At 37.7% G+C, this 20032-nt stretch overlaps 2 protein-coding genes across 5 annotated transcripts in view; one reads left to right on the top strand and one right to left on the bottom strand.

Moving 5' to 3' along the window:
• The window catches only part of RGS20 (regulator of G protein signaling 20), a 126809-nt gene that overhangs the window by 23922 nt on the left and 82855 nt on the right, over positions 1-20032 (bottom strand). For all 4 annotated transcript variants that reach the window (XM_053661019.1, XM_053661020.1, XM_037137833.2 and 1 more), the window contains one exon: positions 8836-8984. In XM_053661019.1, coding sequence (XP_053516994.1) covers positions 8836-8984 — 149 coding nt within the window. The remainder of the gene's footprint in view (positions 1-8835; positions 8985-20032) is intronic.
• Positions 1-20032, top strand: part of LOC128626735 (disco-interacting protein 2 homolog C-like) — a 114029-nt gene that overhangs the window by 64786 nt on the left and 29211 nt on the right. The window lies entirely within an intron of this gene.

Below are 20032 nucleotides of genomic sequence, written 5' to 3'. Positions count from 1 at the left end.
TTTAACTTTTTTATTGATTATGCCATTACATTTGTTCTGTTTCCCCTTCTCCATTCCCCTCCACCCTGCACACCCCTCCCCCACCATTCTCCCAACTTTAGTTCATGAACACGTGTCTCAAGTTCTTTAGATTCTATATTTCCCCTACTATTCTTGCCCTCCTTCCTATCTATTTTCTATCTACTGTCTATGCTACTTATTTTCTGTACCTTCTCCCCCTTTCTCCTTCTCCCACTCCCCTGTTGCTAACCCTTCATTAGATCTTCATTTCTATGGTTCACTCCTGATCTAGCTGTCCTCTTAATTTGCTTTTGTTTTAGGTGTGGTTGTTAATAACTGTGAGTTTGCTGTCTTTTCACTGTTCATCTTTTCTATCTTCTTTTTCTTAGGTAAGTCCCTTGAACATTTCATATAGTAAGGGCTTGGTGATGATGAATTTCTTGAATTTGATCTTATCTGAGAAGCACTTTATTAGTCCTTCTATTCTAAATGAAAACTGCTGGATAGAGCAATCTTGGTTGTAGGTCTTTGGTTTTCATGACTTGGAATACTTCTTTCCAGCCCCTTCTTGCCTGTAAGGTCTCTTTTGAGAAATCAGCTGACAGTCTGATGGGAACTCCTTTGTGGGTGGCTGTCCCCTTATCTCTTGCTGCTTCTAGGATTCTCTCCTTCATTTGAATCTTGGCTAATATAATTATGATGTGCCTTGGTGTGTTCCTTCTTGGGTCCAACTTCTTTGGGACTCTCTGAGCTTCCTGGATTTCCTGGAAGTCTATTTCCTTTGCCAGATTGGGGAAATTCTCCTTTATTATTTGTTCAAGTAAGTGTTCCACTCATGGGTGTTCCTTTTCCCCTTCTGGTACCCCTATAATTCAGATGTTGGAGCGTTTAAAGATGTCCTGGAGGTTCCTAAGCCTCTCCTCAATTTTTTGAATTCTTGTTTCTACATTCTTTTCTGTTTGGTCATGTTTTTCCTCTTTCTGGTCCACTCCTTTGAATTGAGTCCCAGTCCTTTCCATTACTATTGGTTTCCTGTGCATTTCCATTCATTTCAATTAGTTTAGCCTTCATATATTCCTCTAATTTATGACTATAATCAACCAGTTCTGTGAGCATCTTGATCACCAGTGTTTTGAACTGTGCATCTGAAAGTTTAGCTATTTCTTCATTGCTTAGATCTATCGGCTTTGGGGCTCTGAGTTGTTCCTGAGCCATGTTTTGATCTGTTGATGCCTGTTACCCATGAGGAGAGGCACCTTGGTGTTTACTGGGGCGGGGCCACCCAAGTCACATGTTTGTGATGCTGTATGTGGGGGCTGGGTCAGAGAGGGAGCAATAGCGGACCTCTCCGCTCGTCCTGTCCACCTCACTGCTCGCCCCGCCTGCTTATTCCAGCGCAAATGTGAGAGTCTGCTACCCTGCACCAGTGGCTGGGGCCTGCGAGATCTGTCTCAATGCTAGCCTCTTCACTGGTTTATCTGCTTGCAAATGCGCAACCGACTGCAGACAGCCAGCAGCACCTCTTCCCTGGGTTCCGACCATAGCTAGCCTGCACCTGGGATCCGCACCTGGCTGCCTGTGGACTGCCCGGATCTTTTTGCCTCTTTTTGCCCGACTGGCTTCACTGCAGGTTTCGCCCCTCTCACAGGTTTAGCTGAATGGTCCGTTATTTCTGGACTCCGTATTTGATTTTCTGTGTGGTTTAGTTATGTTTATTATTGTTAAAACTTTATTGTTTTTAGATTTGGTTGTGCGAGGACATAAAGTATTCCCACCCACGCCTCCAGAAAGTTTTAAATTTTTGCCCATTGAGTATGATGTTTGTTGTAGGTTTCTCATATATGGCCTTTGTTATGTTGCAGAATGCTCTCTCTATTCCCACTTTGCTGAGTGTTTTTTTATCATAAATGGGTACTGTACCTTATTAAATGCTTTTTCCACATCTATTGATTTGATAATGTAATTTTTGTCTTTCATTTTGTTTATATGATGTATTATGTTTATTGATTTGTGAATATTATACTATGCTTGCATCCCTGGGATGAATCTCACTTGGTCATGGTGTATGATCTTTTTAATGCATTGCTGCATATGGGTTGCCAATATTTTGTTGAGGATTTTAGCATCTATGTTCACCAGTGATATTGGCCTGAAGTTTTCTTTCTTTGTTGTGTCTTTATCTGGTTTTGGCATTGCGATGATGCTGGCCTCATAAAAATAGTTTGGGAGTCTTTCATCTTCTTGGATTTTTTGGAATAGTCTGTGAAGGATAGGGGTTAGATCTTCCTTAAATGCTTTGTAGAATTCTCCTATGAAACCATCTGGTCCAGGGCTTTTGTGTATTGGGAGTTTTTTTTATTACCGCTTCAATTTCGTCAGCTATTATTGGTCTGTTCAGGTTTTCTGCTACTTCTTCATTCAGTTTTGGAAGGTTATATTTTTCTAGAAATTTGTCCATTTCACCTAGGTTTTCAAATTTCTTGGGGGTGTAGTTCTTTGTAGTAATTTCTTACAATCCTTTATATTTCTGTGGTGTCAGTTGTAATCTCTCCTCTTTCATTTCTGATTGTGTTCCTTAGGGTCCTCTCTCTCTTTTTTTTTTTTTCTTGATGAGCCTGCTTAAAGGCTTGTCAGTTTTGTTTATCTTTTCAAAGAATCAGCTCCTGGATTTATTGATCCTTAGAATTGTGCTTTTCATATCTATGTCATTTAATTCTGCTCTGATCTTGGTTATTTCCTTCCTTCTACTAGCTCTGGGCTGTCTTTGTTGTTCTTCTTCAAGTTCTTGTAGGTGTAGGGTGAGGTTATTGAAATGTTTATTTTATTTTATTTTTTAGATAGGTCTGTATAGGTCTGAACTTCCCTCTCAGGACTGCCTTTGCTGTGTCCCATAAGTTTGGGTTATTGTGAGCTCATTTTCACTTGTTTCTAGGACCTTTTAAAATTTTTTATTTATTTAACTTTAGAGGGGAAGGGAAGGAGATAGGGAGAGAAATATCAATGTATGGTTGCCTCTCATGTGGCCCCTGCTGGGAATTGGCCTGCAACCCAGGCATGTGCCCTGACTGGGAATCAAACTGTGATCCTTTGTTTCATAGGCCTGTGCTCAATCCACTGAGCTACACCAGCCAGGGGGCAGTTTCTGGGAACTTTGTGATTTCCTATTGATCTCCTTCTTGACCCATTCATTGTTTAGTAGCATGCTATTCAGTCTCCATGAGTTTGAGTGTTTTGGTTTTTTTTCTTGAGGTTGGTTCTAGTTTCAGTCTTTTATGGTAAGAGAAAATACTTGATATGATTTCAATTTTCTTGAATTTGTTGAGGTTTGTTTTGTGTCCTATCATGTGGTCTGTATTTGAAAATTTTCCATGTATATTTGAAAAGAATGTGTATTTTGCTTCTTTGGGATGAAAGGCTCTATATGCATCAGTTAAGTACGTTTGATCTAGGACATCATTTAATGCCACAATATCTTTATTGATATTTTGTTTGGAAGATCTGTCCATTTTTAATAGTGGTGTGTTAAAACCCTACTATAATTGTCTTGCTGTTAATATCTTTCTTAAAGTTCTCCAAGATTTTCTTTATGTGTTGGGGGGCTCCGATATTTGGTCCATATATATTTACCATGTTTATGTCTTCTTCTTCCCTTGAGTGTTACGAAGTGACTTCTGGGTCTCTTTTTATGGATCTTTTTTTGAAGTCTCTTGTCTGATATGAGTATTGCTGTCTGGGTTTTTTTTTTTTTTTTCCTGTCCATTTGCTTGGAATATTTGTTTCCAGCCCTTCACTTTCAGTCTGTGTAGGTCCCTTGTTCCCAGGTGGGTGTCTTGTAGGCAGCATATGTGTGTGTGTCATGATTTCTTTTCCATGCAGCTGTTCTGTGTCTTTTGATTGCAGCATTTAATCCATTTGCATTTAAGGTTATTATTGATGAGTACTTACTTATTCATTGCCATTTTTCATACCTGTGTTTCTCTTTCTCTCACTCTTTTTCTTCCCCTTCTTAAAGCAGTCCTTTTAGCATCTCTTCCATAACTGGTTTGGCTGAGGTATATTCTTTTAGACTTCTTTTGTCTAGGGAGGTTCTTATTTGCCCTTCCATTTTAATTGAGAGCCTGCTGGATATAGTAGTCTTGGTTGCAGGCCTTTGGTTTTCATTACTTGGAATCTTTCTTGCCATTCCCTCTGGCTTGGAGCATTTCCATTGAGAAGTCAGCTGCTAGTCTTATCAGGGTTCCCTTGCATGTTACTTTTTTTTTTTTTTTTGCTCCCTTTCTGCCTTTAAGATCCTCTCTTTATCTTGGAATTTTGCCTTTTTACTTATGCTGTGTCTTGAAGTGGGCCTCTTCGGGTTCCTCTTGATTGGGACTCTCTGTGTTACTAAATTTGTTTACCTTTTTCTTTCATCAGATTAGGGAAGTTTTCCATCATTACTTTTTCAAGCAGGTTTTCTATCCCTTGCTCTTTTTCTCTTTCTGGTATCCTTGTTATACAGATATTAATATGTTTCGTGTGTCTTGCAGTTCCTTACCATCTCTTTATTTCTTCTAAGTTCTTTTCCTTTTCTTGCTCTTTCTGGGTGTTGTTTTCTACCTTGTCCTCCAGCTCATTGATTTGATCCTCTAATTCATCGTCTTGGTTGTAATTCCTTCTAGTGTGTTTTTTATATCGAAGATTTTATTGTTCATTTCTTCCTGGTTTTTGTTTATAGTTTCTATTTTCTTTTTTATACTGTTGTAGTTCTCACCCACTTCTTTGTAATTGTCCGTGAGTTTTTTTTAGCATCTTTATAACCATTATTTTGAATTCTACATCTGATCATTTGCTTACCTCCATTTCATTTAGCTCTTTTAGTGAGGAGTCTTCCATTCCTTTTGATTGCATGTTATTTTTTTGTTGTTGTTGTTTCCCCATTTTAGGTGACTCTTTTTGTTTGTTTCTGTACTTCCTGATGTTTTGCTTTGCTAGTTGTCTTTGCAGGGTGAACTTCTATGGTAGGAATTCTGTGAGGTTCAGTGGTGTGATCCTTTTGATCTCCTTGTGTGGACGCTCTAGGTTTGCCCCTTCTCCTGTTTGTGTGGGCTCTTTTGTTGTATTTGGGTTCTACCTTTTGGTGGTTCCTTTTTTGGTTGTTTCTCTCCTCTAGCAGGTATACTAGGATACAGTTATATTTAGAAGGGCATATATTTAACTTTCATATTTCCTATCCTTATTAGTAGAAGCACAAGGAGATTTTATTTTGTTTCATTTCATTGGTTAATTTTTCTTTTAGTCATTATTTTCCTACTTATCTCCTGAACTTCTTCATGTGCATTTTTTTGTTAAGTGCATTAAAAATATCTTCTGTTGGTATGTGTTATCTGCTCATTTTTATTTCTGATATCTTTTGTTAAACACATTTAAAAAACAGCTTTATTAAGATATAATCCACACACCACATGACTCACAATTTAAATCGCACAAGTCAGTGTTTTTAGTATATTTATACAGTTGTGTAACTGCTACCATGAGTTTTGAACATTGCATCACTGCAAAAAGAAATGGTACATTTTAGCACTCACTTCCATAGCTCCATCCCTAGGTAACCAGCAATCTCCTCTCTGTATCTATGAGTTTACCTATTCTGGACATTTCATATAAATAAAATAATAAAATAGGTGGTCTTTTTTGTCTGGCTTCTTTTGCTTAATGTAATGTTTTCAAGGTTCATTTATATTTTAGCAGTTTTAATATCTTGTAGCTTTTATGGCTAAATAACTTTCCATTGTATGGGAATACCACATTTTGTTTATACATTTATCAGTTGATGGACATTTGGGTTGTTTTCACTTTTTGACTATTATGAATCATGCTGCTATGAATATACAAGTCTTTGTGTGGAATATGTCTTATATTGCTCATTATATATATATTTTTATATTTCACTATAGCCAAATGTATTATTCTTTTACTTTTATAGATGTTGCTGTAATTCTTCTGAAACAAAGATCATAAAAATAGTCTGTATTTTCTTTTTGGCTGTTCACAGCCTTTAAATATCTGGAATTTATCTTGTTTTGGGGGGGTGGGAGGTGTGGAGAATGGAGGTGAGTTAGATTATATGATATAGTATTGAAACATAAACCTATTTTTATGGATTTGGATACCAGGTAGGATGAACAAGCTTCCTGATTTGCCTGGGACTTGCAGGTTTCCAGGGACAGAACTTTTTAATGCTAAAACCAAGACTGTGCCAGGCAACTGGAATGAAGGGGGTCACCCTAATACCAAGTATCTTACTTTTTATAGAATAGCTCCTTACCTCTTTTGCTAAACCACTTTTATCACATGCTGACAAAATTTTCTACATTTCCTTTATTGTTTTCCATTGATGTGTGAACTATTGTTTTTCTGACTAATCACGAGTGCCATTAATTTTGAAAGAAAATGTTCTTATAATTTATTCCTAAGAAAGTCTTCAGTTATTGATTTTTATATCATTAACATGATATTATTTGTTTACAACTTTGGATTTACACTATTTAACACAAAATTAAATATTTTATATATAGCTATATTTGATTCCTCTTGTGTCTATCCTTGTTACTTGTTTCCCATGACTAATCTGTGGGTTTACTCCTCCCCCAACCCAAAGTACACCCTGCCTTAGTTCTTTTAGAGAGAATCTAAAGGTAGTTAACTCTGTTGGCCTTTGCATGTCTGAAAATGTCTAATTTTACCCATACTCTTGACTTACAGTTTACATGTTTTCGGTTACTTTTCTCCAGGACTTTGAAGACATAACTCTATTTTCTTTTATATATACACATGACATGTGCTACATAATTTTTGGCTATGATGATGATATCTAGGTATAGATTTATATTTTATTCACCCTAGTTGGTGCAAGTAGGAGAAGCCTGTTCTGGGATCAAGACCTGCAGGGATCCCCCAAGGGTAGCAGGGATCACCACCTGCTACCCTTACACCATCAGTCCCAACAATCATTGTTTAGGCAAACATCTCAGCTTCTTATGCTTTATGCAAGGCAGCTGAGAAGGGAGAAAGAACAGGGTGAGTGGTCTCTGGGAGTCTCACCTACACTGGAACATTTTTGTGTATCTCTTAGATAATTATCTATAATCATCTCACTGAGATTGACAAGCAGAGTAAAAGAGTGGAAAGGGGGTCTAAACATAGTTTTTTTCACAACTTATGGGTATTTTCTCTTCCTAGGGTGGGTCCCGAACACCCACATGTATAGGGTAAGCAAACATGTGCCTCTCTTCCAGTTTCCTGCAGGTCCTCTAGATTTTTACTTGGGGCTGAAGTCTTGCCTTGAATGTTAGGCTTCTTAGCTCTTGTCAGCTCTGTCTCCTCCATATTCCCCCTTGCTGTCTGGACTCTGACCCGAATGGACACACCACCTAGCACCATGATTCCATCAGTCCTTGGGGCAACTTTTGCTGCATCTCATCCACCTGATTGGAAGTTCTTAGAAATTAACACTAGCCCAAGTCAAGTGGAGCAGACCAAATTTTTCTGGACATTTCATTTTCTTTTTTTAAGGATTTTATTTATTTATTTTTAAAGCAAGGGGAAGAGGAGAAAGAGAGAGAGAGAAACATCAACGTGTGGCTGCCTCTCATGTGGCCCCTAGTGGGGACCTGGCCCACAACCCAGGCATATTGTTCTGACTGGGAATCAAATTCATGATCCTTTGATTCACAGTCTAGCGCTCAATTCACTGAGCCATACCAGCCAGGGCAGTGAACATTTCATTTTCAACTTCCATCCTACCACCCAATTCTGTCACTTTTCTTGACCAGTCCCTATATAAGTTTTTCTTTTTCTCCACTGGTTAGTGAGGTCTTGGTTCAATTTGTAGTCAAGCCTACATAAGTTTACAATAATTGAGTTGCCTGAAGTTATGTACACATTTAGCTGGCACTAAGCACTTTTCGTATCTAATATTTCAGAAATGCAATATAATGTTCTTGTGATTTCTAGGAAAAAATCATTAACATTGCCCTAGACTTTTAACTGTGTGACTCAAATGGTCAAGGATATTTTATATTCAAATTGCATATCTCTGTTTTTAAGCAGTGAATGTGTTTCTTCTATCAGTAAGTTAGCCTATATTTTTAGATTTTTCTCTTCTTGTTAAGCATATATTTTGACATTTTTCTTTATTGAAAATAAAAAATAGTAAGGCAGAAGCAGCAGAGAGTAAAATTCAGGCTCTTTGTACTTCATAGCCCTAACCTTTAAGTTACATTTTAAATTCTAACTCCTCTACAAAAGCCTTTTCACCAACTAGAGTTCCTTGAGCTCACTACTTTCTAATCATCTAGACATTGTTTCTGGCCAAATATTAATATTTAATCATAAATTGCCCAAATATTACTATCTAATCATAAATGTATAGTTTCTTAAACATATGTTACCTGATTTCAGGCATTTGAATATAAGTCCCTAGAATGTAGTCTCTTTGTTTTTGTTTTGTTATCCTTTACAGAACCCAAATCATGTCAAGCATATGGTAATTGTTTTAAAAACACTAGTGAATTGCCCTGGCTGGTGTGGCCCAGTGAACTGAGTGCTAGCTTATGAGCCAAAGGGTCACTGGTTTGATTCCCAGTCTAAGGCATGTGCCTGGGTTGCAGGCCAGGTCCCCCATAGGGCTGCAGCATTAGAGGCAAATTGATATTTCTATGCCTCTTTTTCTCCCTCCCTTCCCCTCTCTAATAAATACATACAATCTTTTAAAAATGAATTAATCATAAGCTGTCACAGTTTAGAGGTATCATTTCTCAACTAGGAACACATTAATTACAAAGCCCCAAACCTCACCAAGAGCAGCTACAACAGCAGCACCAGCAGAAGCAACAAGCATTGGATCCTCGGTTCCCCATTCCATGTTGGCCTGGGAGGGAATCTGATGTCTCCAGGGCTGCAGACATCTGCCGCTTCCGCATCTCAATCCGTTCTGACCCCATCAGCTGCAACAATGAAAGGAAAAGGGCATCAGGTGGGAAAGCAGAGTGACCACCATATAAGCTTGGCAATCCAGTTGTTTGGATCATTGAGAAGATATAATGTGACTATATCCAGGTCATTTCCACTAACTCTGGTAAAATTGGTGCTTAGAATTAACTTATCAAAGATTTAATTAATGTCCAGCATCTGCTGAGCACTGTGATAAATTTTAGGAATAAAATGATAAATGGAGGGTCCCCACCCCAAGGCATTCACAGTTCAGTAAAGGAGACATATACTGATATCACATACATTGAAGACATGCAGTAAAAGCTACAATAGGGCCCTTCCCCGGCTCTAGAATTCCCTTTGGGTTGAATTGATGGGAAGCAGCTGAGTTATGGCTTTTCCACAAGGCCAGAGCATGGATATAGGAAGGAGCCCCACCAAAAATGTCAGGCACACTAACACAGCAGTATGAGGAAACATCAGAAGAGGAAGGATGGTAGGGGGTGTCAACACTTAGTTATAAATAAGTCAGAGGGATGTGAATTACAGCATATGGAATATAGTCAATAATGTTGTAGTAACTATATGGTGGCGACAGGTGGTTACTAGACTTAACACGGTGATCACGTTGTATGCTATATAAATGTCAAATTACTATGTTGTATACCTGAAACTAATACAATGTTTTATGTCAACTATAATTTTTAAAAAAAAGAAGAAGAAAGGAGAGAACAGGATTCCTGGGATGTTGTCCGGATATGAGGCCTCACTGACATATTCAAATCTTAACTAGCTGTGAAATCTTGAAGAAGTTACCCAACTCAGTGCAAAGCACTTAGAATCTGCCTACTCGGGCCTGTCCTACCATCTGCCAGGACAGACACACTGGCCTACTGCAGTGGAACTTAAGCCATTGGAAACAAGATCTAAGCCATTCACTCCCTTTCTTTGTTCTGAGGACTTCAAGAATGATTGAAAGAGAGAAGCATAAAAGTAGTATAAGAAACAAGAAATTGCTGAGTCCATTATTACTTTTGATATTATCATTGAATTGTCTAGGGAGTAAAAGCAAAAATATATTAAAGCTACATTAAATAACCTCAAATAAGACTGTGTAATTGAAATCTGGGTTTCTTTTTCTTGTCCAACATTAGATTTATCTCTTCCTATTGCTACCTATCTGATATGCTATTGGACTTTAGTCATTATCATTTTATTATATATTTTCATGTTGGGTAGATAGAGTTTAGTGTACTTTATGGATTTAAAAAAGTGGCTTTGGCTGTCCTTGTCTATTTTTTCTTCCAGTTTAATTTTAGAATGAGCTTGTCAAGGTCCAAAAATACTATGTGGGGATTTTGATTAAGACGCATTGAATTTGTATCTTTAGTTATGAGAAATGTCATCTGTTTTAGTACCTGCCAATCAGGGGTGACTCCTCTGAATTAACCATTTAAATTATATTGAGATATAAGTTCCAGAACAGCAAGAGGAACCTGTCAAAGTGTTTTACTGTTCCTTCATCCACAGCCAAAACAATGCTCACAACATCTGTACAAAGAGCACAGCCTCCAAGCAGTCTAGGACTCAAGCTGGTGCAGCTCACTTGATCAAAGGTGAAGGCAGAGACCTTTGCCCAATTCACAGCCACGTTTTATAGGCAGTGTTGGAAGACAGACCCCCCCTTTATGCCCCAGGGGAGAAATTTTGGGATCCTCTGGGTATCGCATTCTCACAATACCTTCCACATTACAGTGGGGACATAGACTGACATGGTTTCACTTTATGCAGGACACTGAGAGGAAGGCACAATCTCCAAAGATACTTTGAGCAAAAGATCTCCAGGTAATTATTATTTTCTAGGAGAAATTATGCAACTTGCCTCATTTAAATAATCTCAATTGCTTCTCAAAAGAAAAAGGATTGTGACATGGTAATGCCATGAGGTTTCAAGGGACTACTATTTCAACATCTTTGCAACATTGGTTCTTCCCAGGTAGATATGGAATATCCTTTCATTTAAATCTTATGTATAATTTAAGAGTTTACTCAAACAGATCTTGCATAATTTTGATAGATTTATTCCTAAATATTTTTTACAGACCAGTTTTTGCTGCTGTTGTAAATATCCACATCCATGTTTCTAAATAGGTATTTCAGAATATAGGAAGGCTAAGAATACTGTGTCTGGCCTCTCTATTGAATTCTCTTTCTAGTTCTAGTAATCTTTCTATTGGTTCTCTTGGGTTTTCTAGTTAGATGATCATATTGTCTATAAATAATCACACTTGTCTCTTTACTTTTTGTACCTTTCCGAGCTTTCTAAGGCATAAAAATCCTTTCTTTATATTGGATATGTGTATGAGAGAGAGAGAGAGAATTAGCAATACCACTAGGCACTTTTATGTTCTTCATGATTTTAATGCTAAAATTGTAAACTTTACCCATATGTGTGATATGTGTTGAAAGTTTTTGGAAGATAACTTCACCAAGTTAAGCAATCTTTTTTCTAATTTTAATAATATAAAATAAATTGTGCCAGCCTGTCTTATTAGTTGACATATTTTATTTGCTTGTACATACCTATTTCTTTGTAATACCTAGAAGAATCATGACAGTAAACAAACTCTTAAAAAACTTCATGTTACTCATGACTAGATATTGCCTCAAAAATTCAATGGAAAATTCCATCAAAGTTTGTTCTTGCACGTTTTGAAAACAGCTTTGTGGAGTTCCAACAGATGAACAATAACCTGCATGTGTTTAAAGGGCATACTTTAATAAATTTTAACATGCATATACCTGTGAAATCCCCACTACAGTCAAGACCACATTATCAACCTCAAAAGGTTCCACATGATCCTTGAGAATCTCTTTCTCTTGCTCCTCTCTCCTGGCTCCTGCCTGCCACAGACAATCACCAACTTGGTTTCTCCCACTATATATTAATTTCCAATTTTTAGGATCTTCTACAAAATGGAATCATAAAATATATTGTATTTTTGCCATGTATAATGTGCACTTTTTGCCCAAATTTTTGAGGGAAAAATAAAGATGTGCATTATAGATAGGTGTAATGATCACATATCATGGTATAATAATGAATATAATAATCCCATGCAGGCCTGGCTGGTGTAGCTCAGTGGATTGAGTGTGGGCCTGCGAACCAAAGGATCATGGTTCGATTCCCAGTCAGCGCACATGCCTGGGTTGCAGGCCAGTTCCCAGCAGGGGATGCACAAAAGGCAATCATACATTGATATTTCTCTCATTCCCTTCCCCTCTAAAGATAAATAAATAAAATCTTTAAAAAATAATCCCATACATAATGTGCACAAAAATGTGGATGCTCATTATACATGGCAATGTATGGTATACTCCATTTTTGGTCTGTTTTCCTTCACTCAGCATAATTATTTTACAACTCTTGCATGTATTAACATGCATTCCTTCTTATTACTGAGCTGTATTTCACTGTATAGATGTATCACGATTTGCTTCTTCATGCACCTATTATTGGACTTACACCTTTTTGATGGCTGCTGAAAAGATTATATATAAGAAACCATGAAAGTCTTATTAAATGAAGTGTATGTAGCTTAGACTATATTAAAATTTATTGCACTATACACTTGTAACATGTTTCTATAGTTTGTTTTTTCACATTGAATAATGCTTTATGATTATGTTCTTTTGGCATTTCTGTTGGATTAATCATAGTTTGTAAACATTTTTCAAATTTATAATTCCTCATTTCTTTTCTCAATGCTCTGTATCAGTTCATCTTTGTAGAGTTTCAACTTGGTCTCATAATGTATTTAATTTCTCTTTGGTGTATCATTCAAATTTCCTGTGTGGTTTCTCAGAATTCTTGTACATAATTCAACAATTTTGACATCTTAAATAATTTAAAGCTTTGAATAAACAAGCGTACAGAAAGATATGCTATTTCTATAACATTTACTAATACACCATTAACTCTTATTTTCAAAAATTCTAAATTAACAGTGTGGTTTTCATTCAGTTACTAAATGCTGGAGTGTTTAGTGGCAGGAATGGTCATGAGTATTCATACCCTGCTAAGCTGTGGTGTAGTAGGAGACCCTGAGAGGAAGCTCAGAGTATTATTAAACATGAATACTGAATTGATGTCAACATCATGGTGGTGTGAGAAGACTGCTTTGTTCCTCCCCTTAAACTTACAATGATTCAAACAACTGTAACTCAACAAAGGATCTGCTGAACACACAAACAACCTGAAAGAGCCAGGCAACAGTGCACCTGAAGGTGGGCCTGTTGGAAGAAGTTGGAGAGGCAAGACACAGGGAAAGGACAGGAACAATGGCAACAGACACAGCCTGGTGTCCCCTGCAGCTCCAGTGAATGTGGTACAGTGGCTCCAGCCCTCACACTATAGCCTGGGACAGAAAAATGTCTCTCAATGAAAAAGCATTATCTTCCTTTCCCCTCGTGTCACAACTTTGCCCTGTGAAGACATCTGGATGCCTTAATAGCACAAGGGTTCCCACAGCCATTGCTGGCAGGGAGGTCAGAGCTGCAAAATCATGAATTTGCCTTTTTTGCCCTATGCCTTGGCAGAGCTGGGTAGAAGTAGTGAAGATACCTCCAACAACACAGCAGAGCCAGCAGCCATTAGTAACAAGGAGGTAGTTTGGGATGGTTGCAAAACCAGTTCTCCATCACCCACCACAATGCCCCAACGCAGTGGTGATACCACCTAACAGAAGCAAGTCAGCCACAGAGGAGACACCTGTTGCCCCAGTGGCATTTTTTTCCAGCCAAAGCAATGCCGCTCCACTGAAGGCACAGGTCAGAGAGAAAAAATAACTGTGTGATGGCACCATTTACTGGAAAACAAAAGAAATTACCCTATTAACCTGCTGCATTGTTGAGAGCAAAGAGTATCTAAACAAGAAAACCATTCACTATCTCAAATGTGCAGGTTGGGAAAAGATCCATTGAACACTATAAACAACCAAGGTAACGTGGGAACACTGAAGAAAATGAAGTCTCCAGAAACCAAAGGAAAGTCAAGGAAGGCTGCAATTTAAATGATGGGGAATTTAAGATTCATACTAACTTCTTGTTGGGTCTAAGAGAAGGTTATTCTTTTATTATATTAATGAAATTGACTTGATGATATATTATAAAAAGGAATTTTCCTATTTATCTACCTATCTTTTTTTATCATCGATACTATTACAGATGTCCCCATTTTCTCTCTAGCCCACCTCTACCCTTCCCCATCCTCCTCACCACACTGTTGTCAGTGTCTATGGGTTATGCATATACATTCTTTTTCCCTTTTAAATATATTTTATTGATTATGCTATTACAGTTGTCCCAATTTTCCCCCTCTGCTCTCCTCCACCCAGTACCTCCATTGCCTCCAGCAAGCCCCCTTCCTTGTTAATTCATGTTCATGGGTCATGCCTGTAAGTTCTTTGGCTTTTCCATTACCTATACTGTTCTTAACATCCCCCTGTCTATTTTGTCTCTACCAGCCCTGCATCTTTCCCCCCATTTTTCCCTTACCCCTCCCAACTGATAAGCCTCCAAAATATCTGTGATTCTGTTTCTGCTCTATTTGTTTGCTTAGTTTGTTATTTGGATTCAATTACTGATAGTTATGAATTTATTGCCATTTTAATATTCATCATTTTGATCTTCTTTTCCTTATATAATTCACTTCAGCATTTCATATAATAAGTGCTTGGTGATGATGAGCTCCTTTAGTTTTTGTCTTGAAAACACTTTATCTGCCCTTTAATTCTAAATGATAGCTTTGCTGGATAGAATAATCTTGGATGTAGGTCCTTGCTTTTCATGACTTTGAATACTTCTTTCCATTCCCTTCTTCTCTGCAAGGTTTCTTTTGAGAAATCAGCTGTCAATCTTATGGGAACTCCCCTGTATTCTCTTGCTGTTTTTAAGACTCTCTCTTTATCTTTACCCTTTAGTATTTTAATTATGATGTATCTTGGTGTGGTCCTCTTTGGGTCCAACTTGTTTGGGATTCTATGCTTCCTCGACTTGTATGTCTATTTCCTTCACCAAACTGAGGAACTTTTCTTTCATTATTTTTTCAAATAAGTTTTCAATTTCTTGCTCTCCCTCTTCTCTTTCTGGCATCCCTATGATTTGGATGTTGGCCCATTTAAAAATATGCCAGAGGTTCTTAAGCCTATCCTTGTTTTTTGAATTTTTTTTCTTCCTGCTGTTCTGACTGAGTGCTTTTTTTCTTCCTTGTGTTTCAAACCATTGATTTGGTTTCCAGCTTTATACCCTCCACTGTTGGTTCCCAGCAGATTTTTCTTTATTTCACTTAATGCGGGCTTCATTTCTGCCTGGGTCTTTTTTATGCCATTGAAGTACTCAATGAGTTCCTGGAGCATTCTGATGATAACCAGTGTTCTGAACTGTTGCTTATCTCTATTTCATTTAGTTCTTTTTCTGGAGTTTTGTTCTATTCTTTCTTTTGGGCCATATTTCTTTGTCTCCTCGTTTTGGCAGCCTCCCTGTGCTTGTTTCTGTGTATTAGACAGAGCTGCTTTAGCTCCCTTAATAATGTGTCCTATTCTAGAAAAGCAAACCTATTGAGTTGTATGGGGCACAGCCTTAGGTAATCACCAGGGCAGGGCAACCTGTGTCATTGCTCTGTTGCTTTGTGTTGGGGAGTGCTCACAGAGGGGACAATACCACTGGCCTCTGGAGTTTTGCCTGGGAGAAATCTGTTTCCTGGAATTTGTACTTCACTCTCTCTCCATGTGCCACTGGTGTTGCTCTGGTGCTGAATCCCAGACGGTTTGGGTCTGTATGAGTCCTAAGTCCGTTGTGGGCCCTTTAAGAAGAGTCCCTTGAAAATCCCACAGATTCTTCTGCCACCCCAACCCCCATTGGTTTTTACAGCCAGAAGTTATGGGGACTTATTTTCCTGGCACTGGACTCTGGGCTGGTTGGTCTGAATTGGGGCTGGGATCATTCACTCCCAAGATATCCCTCCTATTTTTTATCTACCACATGTAGATTTGAGACTGCCTGTTTTTATCCAGCACACATAGATGTGAGACCAGCCTGTTTCTGTCTCCGTGTCTCTTCACAACACTCTGCATCTCCATGCCTCTCTGCACCTCTCTATCTCTCTGCTTTCTCCGTGGTTCTCTATGCTTCTCCATGTCTCTGCCCTTCCTACCCATCTGGATGAATGTGGCTTCTTTAAATCCTTGGTTGTTGGACATCTACACAGCTCAATATTCTGGGAATTCTGGGTGATATTTGTTTTGTAGTTTTAGTTGTATTTTTTACTATAGTTGTGCACGGAGGTAAGGTGTATTTACTTATGCCTCCTTCTTAACCATAAGTCACATATATGTTCCTTAGCTAATTCTTTCATCCAGTCCTCCCTCCTCTCACCCCTCTCACAGCCATCAGTCTGTATCATGTGTCCATGCCTCTGTTTCTAATTTGTTCATTAGATTCCACCTATAGATAAGATCATATGGTATTTGTCTTTCTCTGACTGACTTATTTCATTAAGCATAATAATCTCTAGGTCCATCCATGCTGTTGCAAAATGTAAAATTTCCTTGTTTTGTTTTAAAGGTTGAGTAGCATTCCACTGTGTAAAAGTACTACAGCTTTTTTATTCCCTAATCTACTGATAGGCACTTGGGCTGTTTCCAGAACTTGGTTACCATAAATAATGTTGCTATGAACATAGGAATGCATATATTCTTTCAAATTGATATTTCAGGATTCTTAAGATATATTCCCAGAAGTGCAATTGCTTGATCAAAAGGCAGTTCCATTTTAAATTTTTTTAGGAAACCCCATACTGTCTTCCACAGTGCCTGTACCAGTCTGCATTCCCACCAACAGTGCACTATGGTTCCCTTTTCTCTACATCCTCATCAGCACTTGGTTTTTGATTTATTGATGATTGCCATTCTGGTAGGCATGAGGTGGTCTTTGGTTGTGGTCTTAATTTGCACCTCTTTGATGATTAGTGACACTGAGAATTTTTTCATTTGTCTATTGGCCATTATGGAGGAGTGTATAAGAGAAAATTTTTTTCCCTGAATATTTGTAGAATTTGCCTGTAAGATTACTGGAACCATTTAGGATTGGCTTGTTGACTGTGTTTCCTTTATTTTCTTGGGTTTATGTTCTTTTCATGGTTTCTTTCTTTCTTTTTTTTTTTTTTGAGTCAATATGGACTTTTTCATTTCCTGGAAAAAAGTCCATCTATTTCATCTAGTTTTCAAATTTATTGTAATTTATTATCAGTCATCTTACAATTTTCAGAAGTAAATGATTTAAATTTATGCATGCTTGTTTAAAAGACAAACATGTAGTTGCTTATAGGACAGTTGCATACATACTTAGCATCACTAAATATATGTTTAGAATTAATTTTTTATGTAATAGGTAATGAATATATTAAATAAATGTTACCAATTTAAAAGATTTAAAAAATATGTCTGTGGCAAATATGTTAACTCAGCTAGTGCTTTCAGGCATTGATAAGTGATCTGATAAGCCAAACCAACTTCATGTCTCTTGCTTTGATTTCATGATATCTGTGAGAAAACTTTGAACACATTTCATTTCCATTTGTTCTTTCTAAATAGCATGGAATCAGCACTTCTTTGATATTGCTACTCTATTTTTTTGGGGGGGTCATATCTGGCACAGACTGCTGGACACAGTTTCAGTGTCTACTGGGATGACTCAAGCATGTCACAAACATGATCCCCCGGGAACTGGCCACATTTGTTTGAGGATCTTGAGGTTTAGAAGTGAAATGAATATACAACTGAATATACAAGCCTCAGATGCTTTATTCTATAACTTATAGAGTTTTGAAAGCCATCTGAGAGAATGGTAATAATACAGATTGGCAGTCCATTAAATATTCAGGTTTTAACTAAGAGATAATCCTACTCAAACATGGTTTTTACAAATTTCTAGAAACCTGGCACTGAGGAGAATTCTTTCAAAGTTCAAGTAAAAGCCAAAGCAAACTCTTAATCCTGATTAAAATCTTTAGTAATTTGGAATCAAGAGCTGCAAATAGAAAAATATTTTACCTAACTATAATTAGCTCAAAAACATTATTTATTATTTTCTGGTAAACTTAAAGTTGGTGAGTAGATTCCATTAATAGCTGTTTATTTTTATTATGGTTTCCAAGTTCTAGAAATAGCCATCATTGAATTATACATTGGGAATATGATGAAGCGTCAAGTAATTGTGTGAAAAAATCTTATCTTTTAAAGTCTAAGACCTGAGCTTCTGTTCCACAAGGATATAGTCATACACGAGATCCCAATGAAGGTGAACAAAGAACCAGAAATGACATAAATTTTAAACCATTTTCAGCAATGCTTAGAAACAGAATCCTACCATCAGGGATAATTTATGGACCTGAAAATATTAAACCTGAATACAGGGAAATTTGAGAGGACAAGTTCTCCTGGAGCCAACACAGATTCCAACTTCATTTCTACACCCCCTATGTTACTTTTTCTTTAACAAATATTGGCTCTTGAATCATTTTCCATTTAGGTAGTACTTCCAGGTAGATCATGAGTGCTTCTGGATAACAAGACATTTGTCAGAGCAAAGTGCTACTCAGATACTCTGCAGTGCTACCACTGTTACCTGCTTAGACACCGCATTTAAATATCTTATTTAGTTTTAATTTCCTGATTTGGTTAACCTACATAGAATTTAGCTTATGGAGCATTTTCTTACCTCATCTTGAACCCCACCATGGGCTTCATCATTATCCTATCCAAACTCTAGTTTATATTTTTTTCACTCCTCACCACTGCGTCCATTTCATCCATTACTCTCTAAAGAGAGACATCCAGAAAGCTATGGATGTTACCAAGAAACTGAAGACTAAAGTGTCTGAGTTCAGATTCTGGAAGTCTTGGCCAAGCTGGGGAATTAGTTCTTATTTTGATTACTCCCTCAGTTCCAAATAAAAGCAAGACAGATGAGAAAAATCTATAAAGATATGAATGAGCCAAAAAACAAGGTAAGTGTATCCAAAAAACAGAAAGGAAATGAAAATGTCAATGAATGGGCAGAGTGAGCCTGCTAGGCTCTAGGTCCAAGAAACAGAAAGCACCATTAGTCTGGAAAGTAAAGGAAACTAGACTTACTTTAGGTAAAATGGGGGCCAAGAATACATTCACTGCTTTAAAAGGTGAGAAAAATCTTCTCTTCCTTAGGAAAAAAATATAAAAGAAACAATTGTGGTTGACCTCTGCTGAAACTCAAAAAGGCGGTAGACCTAGGTACAGGGCTATGGAGAATACAGACATCATGGTCAGGAGTGGGCCAGAGCTGTTGGCTCTGAGATTAAATCCTTTATAATCTCAGTGTCACATTAAACAGATATTCTGAATTGTCATCCTAATATGTGGTTTTCAGTAGGATGCTCAGATATCCAGTGGAGGAAATCTCAGTGTTTTATGTAAGAAATAGTTGAAAACTAAGAGAGACAGAAAAATATCCAAAAAGAAAAGAAAGAATTCATTTAAAATGAATGTACAACCCAAAATTCTGCTTACTCCCGCCCACCACCCCAGTCCTCACTTGTAGAGTGGAAGCTCTAGATTGTTGATAAGGCAAAGGTTCTGCACTGAGAGGATCAAGCTGAGAAGACCTAGGTTGCCACCCTACCCCTACCCCATGCTTCTTTGTAGACCTCTGGTGGAACTCTGAGGGAAGCAGGCTGCTGTCCCTGCCTCTACTTTAGTTGCATTGGTGCCATGGTTCTTCCTGGGGGTGTCAGGACCAAGAGGTCCACAGGAGACCAGCTTTATTTTGACTGGATCATGGAAGAGTTCATGCATAAGGGCATAGTAAAAAAATTAGAGATTTTACGTCACAACCCAGCGACCTGGTAGTCCAAGGCTCTGCTCCTCACACTTAAAGGGCGCGAACAGACCAAAAATGGCTCAAGAAGATCTCAAAGCCCCAGAGCCTATAAATCTAAGTGATGAAGAAATAGCAAAACTCTCAGATG

This window comes from Artibeus jamaicensis, unplaced genomic scaffold (assembly GCF_021234435.1).
Source record: "Artibeus jamaicensis isolate MK-2021 breed Jamaican fruit bat unplaced genomic scaffold, CSHL_Jam_final scaffold_916, whole genome shotgun sequence".
Classification (NCBI taxonomy): domain Eukaryota; kingdom Metazoa; phylum Chordata; class Mammalia; order Chiroptera; family Phyllostomidae; genus Artibeus; species Artibeus jamaicensis.
This window is presented reverse-complemented; position numbering and strand designations above follow the sequence as displayed.